Source organism: Paralichthys olivaceus, chromosome 3, assembly GCF_024713975.1.
Source record: "Paralichthys olivaceus isolate ysfri-2021 chromosome 3, ASM2471397v2, whole genome shotgun sequence".
Lineage (NCBI taxonomy): Eukaryota > Metazoa > Chordata > Actinopteri > Pleuronectiformes > Paralichthyidae > Paralichthys > Paralichthys olivaceus.
In genome coordinates, this window is record NC_091095.1 from 22674936 (window position 1) to 22690753 (window position 15818).

At 40.5% G+C, this 15818-nt stretch overlaps 1 protein-coding gene across 1 annotated transcript; it reads left to right on the forward strand.

Moving 5' to 3' along the window:
- The first annotated feature begins 1089 nt into the window (after window positions 1-1089).
- On the forward strand, window positions 1090-9524 carry lrrc8db (leucine rich repeat containing 8 VRAC subunit Db). Its single transcript, XM_020081255.2, has 2 exons — window positions 1090-1519; window positions 3100-9524. The coding sequence occupies exon 2, from the start codon at window positions 3102-3104 to the stop codon at window positions 5655-5657; it is 2556 nt and encodes an 851-aa protein (XP_019936814.1). The 5' UTR covers window positions 1090-1519; window positions 3100-3101; the 3' UTR covers window positions 5658-9524.
- Window positions 9525-15818: the final 6294 nt, after the last annotated feature.

A 15818-nucleotide genomic window follows, 5' to 3' on the forward strand; every position in this document is an offset into this window, starting at 1 on the left:
AAAAAAAAAATATGAAGTTGATTTGGAAACATAATGGATGCATTATTTTCTCCAAGATGTAAAAGATTGTGGCTGCAGTTGAATCATTACTCATTCAATTTTATTTTGATTCTCCAAGAGCAAAGACTTTGTTTTGTTGCAGGTGCACATTTTTTAAATTTGCAAATAAAAGCAATATTATGTGACTATAACAGGTAACTTGTGGCCACCTAATTTGAGACCCACCACTCCCTACCAACGCTAATACTAACTTTGGTGGGTGTAGTAGAACACAAGACTGTATTCAACTAGTGGTCGGCAGCAGTGGGCCCCACCCCTGACATTGACCTTTTCAGATTAGTGAGAGGGACCTCACTGTTCAATGTGTCTGGGTCACAGGAGCCTTTAACGACACCAATCCAATTTTCAGGTCGGTCCAGACCAAGATCCTTTATTCTCTTTTTTTCTTGTTTGGGAGTTTTTGTAACTCAGTGAAGGCGGATGAGGATCGACCAATCACATTAGACTAAATAAACGTAAATCAATACCTATTGGCTGTAAATAAAAGGGTTTGGCGCAGTCTGGGGTGCAGAGACCTGTGTCCAGTGGAAAATCTCCAACAAACGATTACAGAGCAGCCTCTGGTCCCATGGGTGCCAAAAGTATAAGGACCCCCATTCACATTCATTTTGCTGGTGCCCCACACCAGGAAGTATATGTATTTACACAGAAATTAACCAAATACAATTTGAAAAAAAACGTATATTGAATGCTCACATCTTATGGTCTACCAGGAGCATTGTACAAGTTAAATATAACTACATAATTAAATTATGTTTCATATTTTTATAAAGGCTTTATTGTCCCAGGATGTGGAAGGGCACCCTGCACCCAATATTAACCCTCTGCCACTGAAAGAAAATAAAATGCCAAATTGACTATACCCTAAAAACGTGTAGCTGCGTGGTTGAATCAATTACTTCAACATTTTCAACTCGCTTGCCACTATTGAAAAACAGTTCGTATCATGGGATAGGTCGGGGCGTTTGTCCTCCCCATTTTGAGGTGCCTTATAATTGGGACAGTCTAGTCGCGCCGCTGTGACGCAATCGGTCATCAGACGCAGCCTCCGAAGGATGCGGCCTATTGTACTTTTGCGACGGTCCCTAACTCCGGTGGGTCATTGTCCCATCAGTGCAGGGTCTTCTCTGCTGTGCGCTGTGTCCATCAGCTGCTGGGGTCTGAAGGGAACACCACGCTCCTGCACACTGGCATCAGAGCTGCAGCCATGTTGAGGTAGAGGCTGCGTGAAGAGGATCATCTCCAGCAGCCGGCAGAGGACCCGACCATTCGAATCGGAGTGGGGGGTGGTTCCTAAGCTGCTTACAGCCCGGCCAGCAGCAGCAGCAGCAGCAGCAGGCCTCCGGTGGAAGGGATGCGAGGAATGGACGCCGTCACCACCGCAGGGAAACATGGCGTGTGAGAGGAGGCTTTGTTCGGTTCCGCTGTCATCGACATAACTGGACCAGCTCACCTGAAGGTGCGTGTCCGTGCGTGTGAGTGCGGGTTCCTCAAACAGCCTGTAACGCTCTGACTCGCTGGCGGCTACAGCGCAGAGTTCCAAACGATAGGTTTTGGATCACGATCAACAGTGGATGCACTGCTTTACTGTGACCTGAACGCACCATGATTTCATTTCACAGAAGCCAGATTCCAGTGTTGCGTTTACATGCTCCACGGACATCAGGGCCACCTCCTGCTTTGTGTGTGATCAGTGGATCGGTCTCAGCCTGCTGTCTCTGCAGCCGCATTAACAATAGTGACCTTCATGCTGTTAGCTCACGCACGCACACACACACACACATACACACACAATAGTGGCTTAATGTGTGTGCTACAAGCAGTATGTACAGTCAGCATTATGATATAACTATTATGATAGTGTGACTGAGGTGAGAGTAGGTTATATAAAGAGAAAATCATGCTGCACAGAAAAATCACAACAAATGTAAGTGTTCAGAATGTTCCAGGCTCCATTTAGGTGCAGTATGAGTATTTGTGCTGCACATAACATGCACTTTCTGCACAGACTTTCTCTCGTGCTCATGTGTGACCCAGTTCAAGGCCAGCCTCCTCTCTAAATCTGTAACAATTACACAATGCTCTCCTTCCCGAGCCTCCTCCTAATGTACCTGGGACATGTAGCCTTGCCTGAAAATGAATGACACAACCAGTGAATTGTTTCCAGTGCCCACTATCCCAAAATCAAATATGCACTGATTCCATTGTCACCTAGCCAGGAAATATACCTATTCTCTTATATATACAAAATCAACACGGTAAATGTCACCATCCCTCACAGTGTTGCTTAAACATTTCTGGTGTTTACCAGAAATGTCATACTAACTCACATCAGATTCCAATGTGCAGAGCCATTCACTGTTTAAATCATCTTCTTGCATTATCCGTTTATTTCATCTATAAACTGGACTGAAGAATAAGCTGCTATAACCTATATAGCACACTTATTGTTTCCCACAATGCATTGTGTAAAGTGCAGAGACAAGAGGAGCGAGGGCAGCAGGAACAGCCTGAACTGTCATATAAATGTAAATAGAAGCAGAGCATCACAGCACAAAGTGCAGGAAACACATTTTTTTATACATTTAAGATGATCAGTCATGATGTTTTTTTTTTTACCTTTAAGTATTAATACTAAAAAAAAACCATTTAAAATGTACTGTTGGATTTTGTACCAGCCAACGTTGTTGTTGTTGTAAGTCATCATCCTGTTAAAATGATGTCATTACTCTGCCGCCAGTAGTAGAAAGTGTTTTTTTTCTGAGCTCACAATATTGCACTATATAGTGAAGTAGTGAAGGCACCGAGGTGTGATATCGAACATGATGCAAGAGGGAAAAATACTTCTGGCAATGGCAAAGGACTCAATCCCATCTTTTAGCTAGCTCTTACATGCCAATTTTGTTGTAGAAGAAGTATGACATACACAAACACTCTGTTCCAGGGTCCAACGTCAACACGAAATATAATGTGGAAATTAATTTAATAGGTTGATGAATTAAAGAAAAATCTTTAAGTTGATTCCTCTTTTCTTTGCAGGAATGTTCACCCTCACAGAAGTAGCCTCCCTGAACGACATCCAGCCAACTTATCGAATCCTGAAACCATGGTGGGATGTCTTCATGGATTATCTCGGTATTGTCATGCTGATGTTGGCCATATTTTCAGGAACCATGCAGTTAACCAAAGACCAAGTGGTCTGTCTTCCCATCCTGGATCAAACTCCAGAGGAGGCTGGGGGCTTCTTGGGGCCCCAACCACCAGAGACAGCTGATGGTTTCTGGAACAAAGAAAGTGCCATTGGGGAGCAAGCTGCTCCCCTAATGGCTAAAAGGCCTCCTGATAGCATCACACCTACAATTCACTTCACACAGCCATCTACTTTTGGGCAACCCCAACCAACAGGTGTCAGAACCAAGCTGGATTTTCAGCAGTATGTTTTCGTCAACCAGATGTGTTACCATGTTGCTCTTCCTTGGTATTCCAAATATTTCCCCTACCTCGCTCTAATCCACACTATTGTTTTAATGGTCAGCAGCAACTTCTGGTTCAAGTATCCCAAGACAAGCTCCAAAATAGAACATTTTGTGTCCATCCTTGGAAAATGTTTTGAATCACCTTGGACTACTAAAGCACTGTCCGAGACCGCTTGTGAGGACTCGGAGGAGAACAAGCAAAGACTGGCTGGTGCATCCTCCCTCCTGAAACATCTGTCCACAAGCAGCGAGGAGGGTAGTCCAAACCAGTCTGCCCCAGTGCTGACTAAATCTGGGGTCACATTCTCGGCTGAGAAGCTTGTGAGTGAAGTTCCCTCTATGACCATACTGGACAAGAAAGATGGGGAGCAAGCAAAAGCCTTGTTTGAAAAAGTTAGGAAATTCCGTGCCCATGTGGAAGACAGTGACTTGATTTACAGGCTGTATGCCATTCAGACAGTCATCAAAACAGTCAAATTCATTTTGATCCTTTGCTACACAATGACTTTTGTTGCGTCTATAGATTTTGACCATGTGTGCGAGCCTGAGATAAAGCATTTGACTGGATATGCTAAATTCCATTGTACACATAACATGGCTTTCATGTTGAAGAAGCTCCTTGTCAGTTATATTGCTCTCATATGTGTTTATGGCGTTATTTGCATATACACACTGTTCTGGCTTTTTCGGCGGCCACTGAAGGAGTATTCCTTTGAAAAAGTCAGAGAGGAGAGCAGCTTCAGTGACATTCCTGATGTTAAAAATGACTTTGCTTTCCTCCTCCACATGGTTGATCAGTATGACCAGCTGTACTCAAAGCGTTTTGGGGTTTTTCTCTCAGAAGTGAGTGAAAACAAACTTCGAGAGATCAGCCTGAACCACGAGTGGACCTATGAGAAGTTGCGACAGCATGTAACACGCAATCCTCAAGAAAAGCTGGAACTTCATCTTTTTATGCTATCCGGAGTTCCGGATGCTGTATTTGATCTCACCGATTTGGAAATTCTTAAACTAGAATTAATACCAGAGGCCAGGATAACTGCTAAGATCTCACAAATGATAAACCTCCAAGAGCTGCACTTCTATCACTGTCCAGCCAAAGTTGAGCAGACTGCTTTTATTTTTCTTCGCGATCACCTACGGTGCCTTCATGTGAAATTCACAGATGTCGCTGAGATTCCTAGCTGGGTATACTTATTGAAAAGCTTAAGGGAACTATACTTAGTTGGTAACCTGAACTCTGAAAACAATAAAATGATTGGACTGGAGTCTCTCCGAGACCTCAGGCACTTAAAGATTCTGCATCTCAAAAGCAACCTCACAAAGGTTCCCACAAACATAACCGATCTGTCCCCACATCTGATCAAGTTGGTCATTCATAATGACGGTACAAAGCTTTTAGTACTGAATAGTTTGAAGAAAATGATGAATCTGGCAGAGTTGGAGCTTCATAATTGTGAGCTGGAGCGAATCCCCCATGCTATCTTCAGTTTAAACAACCTTCAGGAGCTTGATCTGAAATCCAACAACATTCGTACCATCGAGGAGGTCATCAGCTTTCAGCACCTCAAGAGACTGACGTGCCTCAAACTTTGGCACAATAAGATCATCAACATTCCTCTGTCAATCAGCCACGTCAAAAACCTTGAGTCACTCTATCTCTCACACAACAAGCTTGAGTCTCTACCCTCTCCATTATTCACCCTCCTCAAGTTGAGGTACCTTGATATTAGCCATAACTCCATAGTGGTGATACCACTGGAGGTTGGCTTTCTGCAGAACCTCCAACATTTTGCCATTAACAACAACAGAGTCGAGGTCGTCCCTAAGCAACTGTTCAAGTGTAACAAACTGAGGACCTTATGTCTCAGCCACAACTGCATCTCGTCCATTCCTGAGAAAATTGGCCAACTCTCACAGCTGGCGCATCTGGAAATGAAGGGAAACTGCCTGGATCGTCTGCCCATCCAGCTCGGCCAGTGCTGCCTCCTCCGCAGGAGCTGCCTGATTGTGGAGGATCATCTCTTTGACTCACTCCCCATGGAGGTCAAAGAGAGCATCAATCAGGAATCCAGTGTTTCTTTTACAAATGGGTGCAAGTGTCTAAGTGATGGGCGGTAGTCACATCCTACCTGGGATCATATGCTGAAGCATTTCATCTTACTCTTTCGGGTCATGCAGTGAAAAACTGTAGTTCAAGGTACAGTGTTATAGACAATACTTGCTTTGCCTATGCTTTATGATGTTTTAGGAGCATACACATGAACACACCACAGCAATACAAAGTCAGTACCACTGGGGATATTTGTGACTTGTGTTACAAACTCGTGTCAAGTCTTTGTTTATTTTAATTTTGTTCTCAGTCAATGTCGTACAACAGTAGTTAAATCACTCAGCTTATATTTTTTTAAACCTTTGTATGCAATATGTCTACAGTGAATCTACAGAGATGTAAATAGTTTCCCCTTTTGAAGTAGAATTTTATTAGGTTTTCCTCAAACTAACTTGGTTGTTTGACGTGGTTGACCTCAGCTTAAAGGGTTGGTTCATTTAAATTAAAGAAAGTAGCAATGCAGCTGATTTGCTGCCAAGATTTTGTCCATTTAGATTTTATTGGCCCAAATTTGGTTTACCAAGCTTTCCGCCTCAGGGCTCACAACAATAAAATATTACATTTGACAAAGATAAACAGCAGCATTTCTTTTCAGAAACACATCTCCCTTTACTTGGATAAAACCTCATTGCATTTTTTATGACAGCTGCCTTACATGCAGAAATATTAATAACAGTGTGGTCTGAGGCCAGAGCTCCCTAGATACTGTTTCAAGATTTTAAAATTTGCAATGTTGTGAGCACCTCAAACATAATTGTATTCACCTTCATTCACCTGGAGTAGAGACAGAGATCTTAGAGACTGATATCTCACATAGTAGACAAACATACAAAACTACCTACATGAGAATATTTTTTTTCATTTGGATGAACAGACCATTTAGAGAGCACTCAACCATTACTGTGGACCACAAAAAAAATTAGTCCAGTAGTTTCCATCTGATCTAGCTTCAGGGTCCAAGACAGACATCCGGCCTGACCAACCTGACACCCATTCTGTAAACAGTATTTCCATCCATCCACTCTGCCTCTTCTTGTTGTGAAGGAACATAGCTGACTACACTGCCACCCTTTAATGTTATATCACAAAAAATAAACTAAAATATTTTAAGTGCAGCTGCATAAAGATCAAACATATAAGTAAAAATAAAAAGAGGCTTTGCATTAACACTAAAACCATTTCAGTAGCAGTTACAAGCATCTAGTGCTTATTACGCTTATTGAAACTATGCAGCATAACATAAACAGTCCTGACTTAAAGGTCCAGTGTGTGAGATTAAGGTGAAAGGGATTTTTAGCAGAAATTGAATATAAAATAATCCTAGTGATGTTTACATTAGTGTGTAATCATCTAAATTGTATGAATAGTTGTTTTCTCTACCATATAATGGGCTCTTTATATTTAAAAACTTTATATTTACATGGAGGGGGGTCCTCTCTGTGGAGGCCACCATCTTTTTTTTTTACCATTGTCCAAAATGGACAAACTAAAACCTTTTGAGTTTTTATGACAACTGAAGTTCACCACAGGTTCTCTTTCATGTTTGGAAGGGGAGGGTGAAATGAGGAGTATTCAGCTGCAACATGCAACTTCACCTCTAGATGTCACTAAATTCTACACACTGAACCTTTAAAGAAAAGACTGATACAACAGCTGCAGGGTCTGAAAGTTTTAACCCAACAGCTTCTACAGTTACACTAGTATTATTACAACCATATGCATTCTAGTTTGAATACACTTCTAATTAGTCATTATTTTTATACAGTACATAAGAGTAAATTGGATTATTTTTTTCTTGTGCACAGGCCAACTCACAATGATTGTATTTCTTTTAGTTTTGTGCTCATATTTTACTATGTTTGATTCTTGTAAACAATATTTATGTATTTTGTGTGTTGTTTGTATGTAATCATGATTTCATTGTCTTGTAACTGTCTCTGCACAGTAGTTTGTAAACCTGGATTTAAAATGTGCTCCACAAATACTGTGTAATTATAGTACCATTACTATTGAAAGTTCGAAATTAAGCTAAAATTGCACTATAATTGTTTTTCTACCATAAAAACTTCATTATGAAATATTCAGCATAGTTATAAAGTTGAACCTTGATGCCTGGAACACCTGGCAGATTTATTTATTATCAGAGTGCGAGCAAAAATGTTTTCTTCACTTAACTTGAAAACACTGCAATCAAGCAAACATGCTGCCAAACATCCCAAACTCTTTAGGGACCACATCACAACTTTTGATTCCTAAGTCATTTAACTGAGGTTTCACCAATACTATCTATGCACTACACTCACTGAAGTGTTTTTTTTTTCAATTAGTGGAGAATTATGTGGAGAACAGTAATAACCGGATGTATTGCCCTTTTCTAGGCTTTGTTACTCAATAAGTCTAAATTAGAAATAATCGACTGCAGAACAACAATAATGTATTTACAATAGAGTATTTTTCAAGTTAGCATTAAAATGCTCTCAGTCAGGTGCAGTTTTGCCGACACTCTTGTCCCCCTACCCCACAGCTATTTGTTTAAGAAGCTTCACAAGTGAAAAATGACCTGATGAAGTTTCTCACCAAGTCAACCAATGTACCTGTTTTCAGGACTTGGATATACCATGATCTGGATGACTGAGAATCTCCACTGACATACAATATGACATGAAGCAGTATAACACACAGTGCTACTATACCTCACTTTCACCCGTTCATCCAGTTCATACTTATGAACTCATAATTTCAGGAGAAATACTGTAAGTGTAGGATGACTACACCATCACAACTGTGTTGTACTTTACTAAATAAACTATCACGCCAATCTCTTGTAGATCCTGTGCGAGAGAGAGAGAGAGGAAGAGCTGTGATCATAAAAGCATTGTGGGAAATCAAAACATTTCACTGGAATAAATATGAATAAATGCCTTTTCTGTAATCTTGATTTGAATTTCTTGTGACGGCTGCCACAACAAATATTCAGTGTATTTAATTAATTGTAAATGACCTAACCCTAACTATAACCTCTAGTTTTGGAAACTCATGCCATTCTTGTCTTGTCTTTTCTTTCAAAGTCTACGAACAAGATCCAAAACATGTCACATGTACAACATGAGACTGGAGAATGTCCACTTTGTTGATAGAGTGACAGTAAGCTAACATTTCCAAAACATCCTAAATGTTCTTCAATAACTTTTTGTCCAATAATCTCTACTATAGTTGGGTTTAATATTGAAGAAGAATCCTCCTCTCAGTGGATGCAGAAATTATTCTATTGCTCATATTATCATGAATTCTCATAGTAACAAACTGAATTTCGACTGAAAGGACGTCATTGTACTCTCTTCCTCCAGACCTCTCATTTGTCTGTATGGGAGGTAGACGGTGATATTAACATTTACCATGTCACAGCATTAATACAGTATGAGTTAATAGTGAGGTTTATATACCAGCAGCTGATTGAAGTACTGAAAACAGCTATGATAAATTACTCTCCACCAAAACCCACAAATGTTATCAAATATACTGCAAACATTTGTTGTATAATGTTGCCCTCTGCTGGAATTAATAGTGACTACACATTGTAACCAACTGAGTATTATCTTTACTGCTGCATGCTGAACAACACGAAATTAAATCTATTGTTTCGGATGCGAGCTACCATATGTTTATAAGACACGTATTCTTATCAACCCACTAATTCAACGTGTAAACTAAAGTGTTGAATTTAAAATGTTAGTGCTTAATTATTTTAGCAGATATTAATAGTATCCAACATCAGAATACATGCATGTGTTGAGACGCAGAGAAATGTAGGTTTATTATTCAGTTACACGCAAACACATTCACTGTCCATCAATAAATGTCAATTCTCCAGTTCACCTGAGCTGCAAGTTTGTCACCAACTCTAATATCATACATGTTGTTGAAATTGATAATGAAAGTTGATTTGAAAATATCTGAGATAAGAATTATTCCTGAGAAAAATAACATTCTGGAGATGGATGGATACATTTATGTAACATTACAAATTAGACTCTAATGCTTAGTTTGCAATACAAAGCTTTCTTTTCAGCTATATAGGCTTCTGTCATTATCATTTATTAATTGTTAATTATGTAACAGGTAAAATAGAGAGGCTCAAAGGTCCAAGAATATTTTTTTCAGGATGAACTACTGAAAAAGTCAGTAATACTTAGATGATATATATTTACAGAATGAATAAGCAGGTTATCGATTAAAATATATTTATAGCAAATTAATTCCCAAGCAAACAATGATAAACAATGAACGGAATGTGTTTATTAATGTATAACTTATATACAACATAACTTACATCATTGTAATTATACTGGATACAGGTGTACGGTATCATACGTTTGGAACACTCAGTTGTGAATGGTTTATACATGTGATTCAACAGTTGATAAATGCTTCATAACATAATGTGTGTAAATCATACAGTGTTATTGAGCATTTTAAATTTAAATCATAAAAGTAGTGTGGAGTTTTAATGGTTGAAAACGTGTGAAATAATACCTAAAATGTATGTAAAATAATAAATATATATTATTTAAATGTTTTTTATATTATTATTATTATTTATGTTAAATTTGCTTACAATGATATTTTAACACTTTGGTTTATATACTTTTTCTAAATGTTCATAATTAGTCCATAATTATTCTAGAGGTAAATTACAGCCTTTCTTTATTAATCTATTTAATGATATTTACCTTTTTAAGCCTTATCATACTGATCTTTTTGTGTAAAGTCATTTTAGCAAATTATATTAACTTAAAGAGTTATAGTTTTGTCAGTTGTGCATGTATTTCACCACCAGTGGGCGCTCTACTCTGCTATTCTTTTTGCTTGTTTGTCCTACTCATTATTCACACAAACATATAGTTTCTCTGCTGAATTGTTTTCTGAATAACTCGCATCACTCAACAAGACTAGTTTGTGACCCTTATGCCATTTGGTTCCACAGCGCTGCAGTGGGAGGGGTGAACACATGATGTGATAACTCTGGAGGAGCAGTGGAGGGAGGACGCCTGACCTTAAGCCGGACTGACACTGCGCTTGTTAGAAGTCTGCCATCAGGTGGACGAAGAAAACACACCGCCTACAGTCCAGCCTTCATTACTTCCTTGGGATCAAGCAATGGCCTTAGCACTCGTCACAAACACTTAGCGTGCACTTTTCCCCTCACCGGACCGCCCTGCCAGCCATGTTTGTACGAAGTGGTCATCACAGAAGCAATGGCCATCAACCCTTACTGCAACCTGAGGACAGAGCTAACATGATGTCAATTTAAGAGGTTGACTGGCTCCTCAGTCTGTGTGTCTCAGTTTTGCAGAGCATACAGTTTGACACATCAGCCAAGGAGACACGTTATTGCTTTAACGACCTGCTGTACAATCTGTGCCTTCTCTGCTACCTGGTCTGTCTTTGGCAGACAACATATTCTTCAACAAATGCAGGTGTTTATCGAGGAGGATAAGCACCCACGCAGTAAGTACCCATTTAGCGCCCATGAGAAATTCATTTGAATTTGGACTGTTGAGGCCAATTTAGTCCTTTGTGGTGTTTCTGGTAACACGACATAAGTATTTATTTGGTGTAAATGTGGCTGCGTGGGGAATTTTGTATCTGTATGTGGCATGCTGCTCCGCCGATGCCCCGAGGAAAGCAGCAGCTCTTCAGCGACAGCACTTTGTGAGCACTTGCACAGCTGATGAGCTGTAATTATGTTTTAATTATTTCTGTAGGGCATCGTTCTCTCCTGACGTGAACACCCACCCACACACACACAGACCAAATTAAGACATTCCGCTTTTTGAAAACATTTGGTGATGAAACTCTCCTCAGTGAAGTCCACTAATTACTGCACAACCTCGTGTCAGAGCCCACAGAAGGCCGCTTTGATGTCTCCTGCCCAGCGTGATAATCAAGGGCACAGATCGCATGTGATTGGCTGTAATTGGGACAAGTTGTTTAAAAAAAGGGCACCACATGACTTTGACGGCTGCTTTGCACAGCCACTGCTCCGAGACACTGTCCCCCACCCCCCACACACCCCCGCCACCCTCCCCCATCCTGTGCCCACGGGTGAGGAAGCCTTGTCACTTATTAAGGGGGCTGTTGCCATGAAGTGACAGATGTCCTGATGTGATCTGTCTGCATCTTTGGCCTCCATCTGTCTTGTTAGTACACATAGTTAAGGATGGTGTGAGGACAGAGTTGTTCTCCCTTCATATATGTTAAATGTATTGGAAACTGTATCTGGGAGCTGAAACTGGCTCCCCTGGCATCCTTCGACAACAATCTCTCAGCTCGTCTCCCCCACCTCTTGTTTTTTTCAAGGTTTCGTCTGCCTCCACTTTCTGCGGGCCCTGATGTTCAGGGTTCAGTGCCACTGAACCATCTCTAAATCTCCATTTTTGCTCTGCTTTGCTCCCTGCTTGGCAGAGAAAGATTAGGGGCTCGGGTCCTGGGGTGCGTATCCCACCCTCTCTCTCTCGTCCTCACACCCTCCCTTTCCTCAGCCATCCTGGGAGATTCAGATCCTTTTAGCTTCTTCCTCAGGTAAAATTGCCAAGGACCTTGTGAGCCCTAGGTTCCCCTGGAGGTAAAATCTATAATGGAGTTTTGATTTGAGCTAGAGCAGCCTTGAAAATGGACTTCTTTAACTAGGTATCTGCCTCGCAGAAGGTCAACAGTGCTCCAGGTGGACACAACATGCCACGACTGTGTTAGGAAAAGGCAGAACAAAGGTACAGTTTTACTCCAAAGAAAGTGACCTGTAGACAATTTTTTAAATAAAAAGAAAATGTCTTGCTCTCCAGCTCTTTTCAGGCTGAATTATTCAGCCATCACAATCTCATCATCAGCTTCTACATCAGAATAATTTCGTTGGCAGAATTAACTCCTGTTTACTTTCACGTCAGTGACAGATTTCTGACCATATGTCATAAAAATTATTATATTAAACTGCAAATGAAACTTACTATTATTATTATAATTATTATTATTATTTAGCTTCTTTGACTTAAAGGTAGAGGGCACCAAAGCCTCAGTTTTGAACATACTCTTGTTGACATCAACATAGAGGATTTGAAGTGATTTTAGTTTTTTATATTATTATACACTAGTGCCAGGGCTTAGGTCAGGGGTAGAAATAGGGTTATGAAATATGATGAAGGATGCAGTGAATAAAATGCATTATTATTATTAGTAGTAGTAGTAGCAGTAGTATAACTTGAGTTAGGGTTAGTGGTGAGGGTAATAATAGTAATAATAATAATTATATCAATTATTATTAACATAACAATTATTAACGTTTAATACAAGCAGCAGTTAACAGTAAAAATATTAATGGTGTGTTCAGTTTTATCATGTTTATATTTTTTAATTCTCAGTAGCTGATTTTGAAAAGGTGCCATTTATTAAGAACCACAGAAACATACAGTGAGCTTCATCATAACAGCAGATGTTGCAGACTGCTGGAAGAGTGGCAGAGTTTGAGAATTAGAGATTTCACACAGATATGCTTCATTACCACTTTATTGATGTACCCTCTGCTGACTCTCAATTATTCATCAGCCACTCAAAAAAAACTGTTTGCTCTTCCTCAATTTATGCTCCGTATCAAAACAGAAATCACATCCCTGCCGCAGCTATAATCTTAGTTAATCAGCATCATTTAATGCACTTAGCAGCAGTGTTTCAAATTCAATTGAACCACTTGTGTAAAAGCAATCGGCGTCTGCCCTAGTTCTCATCGATGGTGGGTTTGTCAAAATGATGCAATTGGTCATTACCTCACATCAGACGCCTCAGAGACATAATTCTGCCTGACAGTTGGATTCTAGCTTTGACAGCCTCAAACTTGTTGAGTTTTCTCTAAATACTTGCCACTGCAAAGAGTTAAACATCCCCCGGAGGCACCGCAGAGTTTTCCTTTTGAACAAACACCCGAGGGACACCAAGCTGGGACTGCACGAGGAACTGGAGGTCTTATGGAGAGGGCTGTTTGGGTTTATCTAATGGTACAATGGGTAATTTCTTCTGCCACTGCAGAGGGAGGGGAAAAAAGAGGGATGAAAAGATAGAAGGGAGTATGTTTAAGAGAGAATCTTTATCTGGGCTTAATTTCCCATGCTCTAGCAGAGTGGAGGATTTTTTTGCTGTACAGATCTCTTTTGTCAGATCCTACCTACCCATGGAAGACCCAGGGGCACTCTAAGAACATACGCATCACCTAGATTTGCCTTCCAGCCCACTTCTCTCCAGCGATTGCACCCTCTCCCCGCTGGCTTCTTTGTGTAGAAGAGACGAGCGAGCATTTTGGAAATCAAATCTCAGTTTGTCAGAAGAAAAGTGGAGCAGACTTCAATTTGAATAGATTTATTTCTACATAATTGTTCTGAGCACATACATGCATGTGTTCTGTGCTTTGTTGCGTTGTGATGCAAAATGGAGCTGAATGGGAGCCACAGTGAGAGATACTGTGACTCTCCCTGGCTGTCCCATTGAGAATCCCTACATATAATATATATATATATATATATATATATATAATTATGCGTATGTAGTAAATGGTCTGTATTTATGTCACACTAATTTAGTCTTGAAGACCACTGAAAGCACTTTACAGTACACCTTTTGCAATTCACATATTCACACACACACATTCATACAGTACATCTTGTGCAGCACATTTTCTATCACACACTCACTCACTGCCAGCACAGGGGCAATTTGGGGTACAGTATCTTACTCAAGGACACGTCAACATGCGGAATGGGGAGGACTAGGATCGAACTGCCGGCATTCTGGTTAGTGGTCGACATTCTCTACCTCCTGAGCCATATATATATATACATATATATATATATATATATATATATATCAATAAAATCTCCCCCTGTCGAAAATATTAAAGTTCATCTTCATGCTGTAATCGCTCAAGTCTCCCAACACCTTGAGAGAGCCGAGCCCTGGAACAGAGCGTGGCTGGTCTCTGAAGGCCGAGCCACTTTGCAAGGGAGACTGCAGGCAGGTACAGGAGTCATCGTTGTCAAAAAGGAGTGCACAACACTGCTGGGACAAAGGAAGGTGCTGGTGAAAACACGAGGTGAGTGAAACAGGCTGAGGTGGAGATAGGAGGGGAGGGGGTGGGGGGGTTGGGAGGTTGAGAAGAGTCCCAAAGCTCCCTGCCAGTGATGACCAGAGTGTCCATCAGCGAGGTCTCACGGGTGCCCACTGAAACAGCAGCGCTGGCAGAACTAAAAAACACCCACCCTGGGAAAGTGCTTTTTCTCCCGCCAGACGGCGAGTGATGGATTGGGCCGGCCAGTGCACACAATGCATTTGTGAGGAGGGAGAGAAAGAGAAGCGGGGGGGGGGGACAACCTCTGTCAGAAAAACAATTCCACTTTACTCCTAGAATGCACTAAAATATTTAAGGGTTCGATATTTATTTCATTATTGCACACATCGGATGTGAGAATGGACATAGACACAAATGGAAGCATACAACAAAAGGTTTAAAGTCAGGTCCTGTAGACTGCACTGAAGTGGTTCAGGTAAAGACAAAGAAATACCTGGATGAATATTTCATGAGGGGTGCTTTATTTTTAAGGCAAAAATTGTAAATTAACTACTATTAAACGCTTGAAATGACAACAGAGGGCATTTGAAAGTTGGGATTAGGTTTCCAGCTTGGCCACATTGAGCTTTTTCTCTCTGAATGATGGAAACGCTTCTGCTGAGCGGTGCGCACAAACCACACCTGCCAACCTCAAGAGTCAACAGTATTGATTAAACCGCCGCATCCTCTCAAATCCATCTCCATTTCCTTTGAAGACGAAAATCATCCTTGATATCTGCCAACAGCTTACTTACTTAGGGATTTCTTCCTTTCCATCTAGGTTGTATTAATTAATGCATGCTTTTCTTAAATTAGCCCTCTGAGGAGCTATAACTCAAATTCCTGTATTTATGGAAGTAATAGGTTGGAAAAAAAATGCTAAACTGAAATAATTATGCAGTCCAACACTTTGCTTTGAGAATAAACTGCAAGAAACCTGATGAAATATGAATGTGCATTGGGTGCAAAGATAGTTAAATATTTACAGTCCTGTGTTGGTCCACAACCCCAGTAAAGATGC